Source organism: Henckelia pumila, chromosome 2 (genome assembly GCF_033568475.1).
Source record: "Henckelia pumila isolate YLH828 chromosome 2, ASM3356847v2, whole genome shotgun sequence".
Lineage (NCBI taxonomy): Eukaryota > Viridiplantae > Streptophyta > Magnoliopsida > Lamiales > Gesneriaceae > Henckelia > Henckelia pumila.
In genome coordinates this window covers 53400882-53407324 of record NC_133121.1, presented here as the reverse complement: position 1 = coordinate 53407324, position 6443 = coordinate 53400882, and the positions used below count along the sequence as shown (strand labels likewise).

The 6443-nt window shown below is 35.7% G+C and overlaps 1 protein-coding gene across 1 annotated transcript; it reads left to right on the top strand.

The window, feature by feature from the left end:
* Nucleotides 1–1189: 1189 nt before the first annotated feature.
* LOC140877614 (uncharacterized) lies at nt 1190–5476 on the top strand. Its single transcript, XM_073281151.1, has 6 exons — nt 1190–1291; nt 1769–1820; nt 2899–4927; nt 5019–5124; nt 5215–5368; nt 5457–5476. The coding sequence occupies exons 1-6, from the start codon at nt 1190–1192 to the stop codon at nt 5474–5476; spliced, it is 2463 nt and encodes an 820-aa protein (XP_073137252.1).
* Nucleotides 5477–6443: the final 967 nt, after the last annotated feature.

Sequence of the window (6443 nt, the reverse complement as noted above, 5' to 3'; positions counted from 1 at the left end):
ACTTCGTCATTTTTTACTTCGTCAATTAGTAAATACGAAGTAAAAGGTAACAATATACTTCGGTACTAACCAGGATGAAGTAAAAACACACCTTTTACTTCGGTACTTGAAAAACACGGGCTTCACTAATTATTTTGGACAGTATTTTACTTCGGCACACTATAATTGCTGAAGTAATAAGTAAAAAAATTAATATTTTTATTATAATTGATGAAGTAAAAAATAAACGGATATTTTTACTCAACACTTGTGAAAAACAACACACGATCCGATCCCCTTTCTTCTTCGTTGTGGGAAAGAAAACCTAGCTAGCTAGCTGCTCGATCCCTTTCTTCTTCAGCCGCCCCCCATCAACCACCGCCGGGAACCGACGCCAACACCCTATTTCGAAAGAAAAAGGTCTTAATCTCTCTAATTTTTTTTTCAATTTATGTTTTACATGTTTTGGAAGATTTCAGTGCAGAAAGTATGTTTCCTTTTCTATCTCTGAACCTTTTTTGCCGAACAAAATTCTTCTGTATTGATTCATTCAACTTAAATATTAGCCATCATTAATTTCGTTTTGATTAAAATCCTTCTCACGGCCCAACTTCTTTTCCACCGTATGAGAAACGACCATTTAGTTAAATCTTTGAAGTGCAAGGTTAATCATCATACATATTTAGTTTTTCTTGTCAAAGGACGAACCCTATATATCTCTGTGTTTAGGCCCGCGAGCAAATGTGTTCTTTAAGCTTTGTTCCCGTTAAAAAAAATTCTTTTGTAATTCAGGTTTTGATTTGATTCATCGTCTCTCTGTTCCATTTGTGTTAGCTGTGTTATTGTGATACTCTATCTATATAGTTATGCTTGCGCATATAGAGGAGTGTTGTATGTGTGGTGTGTGCGTGTGTGTGTGTGTGTAAATATAGTTTATCTATGGAGGAATTTGGTTTTTTAAACATTCTGTAGGCTAGATTTTGTTTTGGTTTGGGTTTTACTTTAAAATGCAGGTATTTTTTTTCTTGAGTTGCTATTTCAAGTGACAACATTTTTTACGTGAGTATATTCTATGCCATTGTGGTTAGAAGCAGCTTTGGTCTTTGGTTAGAGAGTTTTTCATGTAGGGGCTTGGGGACAAGTTAAGTAACATGTAAGGGTTTGATGCAAAATATAATGGGAAATTGATACTGAGTAGATGACAGTTTGAATGGAGGAAACACTGAAAAAAAGTTACCTATCAATTCGTTTGGTCTTTGGAGTGTTGGATCCAACACTGGACATGCCTGAATCATTCGACAATATAATGCTAGTAATTTATTTTATGTTGCTTTCTTTGCTAAACAATCTACTGTTCTGTTAGTTACCACTCCATCTGGTGTATTTTTTTTTGGTTTTCCTGCACTATAGCTTCTGTTGCTTCAGCAACAATTTGACAAGTATTTATTATTTCCCCTCGCGTAAACATACAAACAGTACTTATTATATTTTGTTGATTCAAATTGTGTCGTACATTATTTAATTTCCTCCTATTAACTTACTTGATTTAAAAAAGATGCAATTTTCCCTTGTGAAACGTAGGTTTACTCAATATGGCATGTTATTCCTTTCAACATGTATCAATTTCAAAGAGAATTCGAGATGCACAAAGAAAATAATTGTGATATTGTGTTGGTTTATACTCTATACACCAGTAGGGCAATGATAAAGCATTTGGTAGTTTTCTTTCACTCACAATGAGCTAAAAACTATAGCATGTGTTATTGATTTTGCTGCAGCTACTTTTCAGACACAAGCTGAACTTGAAAGTAGCATCCTAGCTCTAGCCGCAACAAAAGCAGGTATTTTTTGAACTTTTTCTGCTTCAGTGGACGTTTAATGTGCTTTGAAATTAAACCTGGTCGCATATTTTCTCCATGTGCTTACAATATTTTGATTATATGATGATTCATTGTTCGCATTGGGAATTTCGTTTCTTATGCTTGTAATTGTGCTCGATAAGACTGCTAAATTAATTTCCTAGCCTTTGTGTTTGAAAAATTAAGTTATTTGTCATTTTTTGTTTAAATAAATTAATATTTTGCATATTATATTTTTTATTTCTGTTCACTAGTAAAATTAATTTCCCGTTTTTACTTTGAAACCAAAAGTATTCATTCTTGATTTTGAAAATAGTTTACTGTATTAGAGCTTGGCTCGGTCATATTTGAATTTAAAATTTTTTTCTGGAACTATTCCTAAAATTAGCATTGATTTTTGGAGTCACAATGATTTTTTAAAAAATCCCTTTGGTTTTTAAAAACCAAGTAACTAGTGCTTGAAGTGGAAATCATTCATGATTCTTGTATATTAATCTTTTAGTATTTGTTATTATATATAAATTTCATAAATATAATTGTTTGTTGAAGATAAGTTGTGAATTATGGATAAATCTTGGATTCGCTCGGATAGAAGATCCAAACAGTATCAGGAGGGTGTTGAACAGTTCATCAGCAGTTGTTTGCAAAATCTCCACGTTGACCCCAATTTCATTCATTTTCCTTGTTGCAAATGTATAAATCTGAAAAAAAAGTCCGGTTACATCGATTCGAGAGCATCTTTTTTTTCATGGTTTTAGTAAAAATTATGTTAATTGGATTTGGCATGGCGAGTCTGCCGAAAATGATAGAGTAAATTGGAGTACCAACCAGGATCCAACTGATGATTATCACAAAGACTTTTAAACAACTAATATGTGTGAGGCAGCATACGAGAACTACACAGAAAATCCAGAAGAATTTGTGAAGTTTTAGGAGGACGCAGAGAAACCATTGTACAATGGATGTAAGCGTTACACAAAGTTGAGTGCACTAGTGAAACTGTATAATACCAAAGCCAGGCATGGGATGAGTGATGCTCTATTTTCAGATCTATTAACAGATTTTGGGGATATGCTACCAGATAATCACAATCTGCCATCTTCAACGTATGATGCAAAAAAGACATTGAGTTGTTTGTCGTTGAGCCATGAAAAGATCCATGCTTGTTCCAATGATTGCATCCTTTATAGAAAACAATATAAAGACTGTGTAAGTTGCCCTAAATGTGGCTTGTCGCGTTGGAAGCTAAACAAGAAGAACATTGAGAAGAAAGGTGTTCCTGCCAAGGTGATGTGGTATTTTCCCCCCATACCAAGATTCAAACGTATGTATAAATCTTTAGAGACCTCAAAAAATTTAACTTGGCATAAAGAAACCACAAGAGTTGCTGGTCAGTTACGTCATCCGTCTGATTCACCATGTTGGAGGTTGGTTGATCATATGTGGCCCGACTTTGAAAGTGAGCCAAGAAATCTTCGCTTAGCACTTGCAGCTGATGGCATTAATCCCCATAGCAACCTTAGTAGTCGGTACAGCTGCTGGCCAGTCATGTTGGCCACATATAATCTGCCTCCAAACATGTGCATGAAGAGGAAATTCATAATGTTAACTATGCTCATTTCTGGACCTAAACAGCCAGGTAACGATATAGATGTCTACCTTGATGTGCTAGTTGAAGATTTGCAACGATTGTGGGAAGGAGTTGATGGTGTCTATGATGCTTATCGAAAACAGTTTTTCACTCTTAAAGCAGTTTTATTATGGACCATCAATGACTTTCCAGCCTATGGTAACCTTAGTGGATGTACTACACATGGTTATTTTGCATGTCCAGTATGCGGAGAAAATACTTATGCAAAGCATTTGGAAAATGGGAGGAAAATGTCATTTTTTGGTCATAGAAGATTCTTACCAAGGTTTTATCCCTATCGGAGGCAGACTAAGGAGTTCAATGGCGTAGAAGAATATGGACATACACCTACACCATTATCTGGGGTTACCTTATATGACAAGCTTTCGAACATAAAGTGTGAGTTTGGAAAGAAGATCAGTGTGAAAGGTAAAAAGAGAAAGAAGGAGAAGGAGAATAATGTGGAAGGCAGTACAGATGAAAAGGATTTAGGAGCAACAGATTTCAGAAAATGTTGGAAGAAAAAGTCAATTTTTTTCAATCTTCCTTATTGGAAACACCTGCATGTTAGATATTGTCTCGATGTGATGCATATCGAGAAGAATGTTTTTGAGTCCCTCATTAATACTTTGATGAATGTTAAAGGAAAAACTAAGGACAATGTGGCAGCTAGGTTGGACATGCTTCAAATGGGAGTTAGGCCTGAATTGAGACCTGAATTTGGAGAGAAAAAAACATATCTTCCTCCTAGTGCATGCTCATTCACAAAAAAAGAGAAGTTACAAGTGTGCCAGTCGTTAATGGATATAAAAGTTCCAGAAGGTTACTCATCGAACATGAAGAATCTTGTGTCCATGTCTGAGCTGAAGTTGTCTGGTTTGAAATCTCATGATTGTCATGTTCTAATGCAGCATTTCCTGCCAATACTCATACGTGATGCGCTGCCAAAACATGTTAGATACGCCATCATAAGATTTTGCTTCTTCTTCAAAGATATTTGTAGTAAGGTTATAGATGTAGCCAAGTTAGATAAGCTGCAATCTGACTTGGTTGTTACGCTGTGCTTATTGGAGCAGTATTTTCCCCCTTCTTTCTTTGATGTTATGGTGCACTTAACAGTCCATCTTGTTCGAGAAGTCCGATTATGTGGACCTGTTTGCTTCCGGTGGATGTATCCATTCGAAAGATGCATGAAAGTGTTTAAGAGTTATGTTGGCAGTCGAAAACATCCTGAAGGTTGCATTGTTCAGAGATATTCAGCAGAAGAAGCAATTGAGTTTTGTTCTGAATACCTCAATGAAGTTGATCCTGTTGGGATCCCTCAATCAATCCGAGACCCCAATTCAAACGTTCCTGGCTTCTTAGCATGTAACACACCAATGACAGTGCGACAAAGTGATATGCTACAAGCACATTTGACAGTGCTGGAAAATACTGGAGAAGTATTTCCCTACATAATGTAAGTTATGGCATTAATACTTAGTTCTGCACTTCTTTGATCTGTCAATATCTGCTGTCTTTTAAAAATTAATGGAAAAATATTTCCACAGTGAACACAAGACCTTTCTGAAATCGATATTTCCGAAAAAAGAGAAAGATGAAAGATGGATACAAGATGCCCACAATAAGAGGTTCATTGACTGGTTTCGTGCAAAGGTTGGGTGGATGAATAAATATTTTTTGAAGCATTTTGCGGTAATTTGCATCTACTATTTTAATCACTCTTTCAAATTAAATAAATTACAGGTGGCTGCTGAAATAGACAGCCGCAATGGTGGAACGACATCGACATTGACATGGTTGGCTCATGGACCACGCTCCCAAGTCATCAAGTATAGTAGTTATGTGGTAAATAACAATTTATACCAGACAAAGGCGCGAGATGATGAGAGAGTTTGCGGTAATTTGCATCTACTATTTAATATTTTGTTTGGTTTGTGTCCATTCTATGATAAATTTTTCACCTATATATGTAATATTGAGTGCAGTCACCTATACAAATATTTGAAGGAACAAGACCGAACAGATTGCATTTCATTTGTGGATCCTGGCCACTTACCTACATGCCCACTTGACAGCGATGGCAGCCACTTGTCACAACATATCGCTAACCAGTTGGAAGCGGTTTGTAGAGACAGCGTATGCCTCATCCCATACAACACTGGGTATGATTTTAGTTCTTTATAAATATATAATGGATACTAGTCAATTATTTTATGTTGTTTCTAAACTTGCAACTTATTCTTTCAACTTCACATTGTTTTAGGTACCATTGGATCTTGACCATCGTCAATGTAGCTGAAAATATGATATATTTGTTGGACTCTACTACAAACAGATGCCGAGACGATGCATGGAAAAAGATAGTGATGAAGTATGTAGTATATTATATATGCAGTCACTTATACAAATGAAAAAAAAATAACTTGTTACTTTTTAAATGTAGTGGGGTCAAGCTGTACAATGCATCGAGGGGTATTCCTAAATGGCCAAGTTTTAAACAACTGACGGTATGTGGTGTGATTACGTATGAATGACATTAATTGATAGGGAAATATTATTTGGATTGTGATTGATGCAATTGAGTTTCAATATTATTATAGGGAAATCTGAAACAAAGTGGTGGCGTTGAATGTGGATATTATGTGATGAGGTATATGAAGGAAATAGTTGAATGTGAAGTTCTACGGGTGGAAACGATGGTGAGTTTCAAATTTTAATTTATGCTCTGATTTATTTAAAAAGGAATCACATGTTCTTCTGTTAGTGCTTCTGTTAGTGATGGTTTTTCAACACTAAAACTTCTGTTAGTGATGACTTTTATTACCATGGCAAAAGGAATCACATGTGCTTCTGTTAGTGATGGTTTTTCTCAACACTATAACTTCTGTTAGTGATGGTTTCAGCACTATAGCTTCTGAATCACATGTGCTAAAGGATCGAGCAGTAGTTTGCTGTGTCTCAAGCCCTCCCTT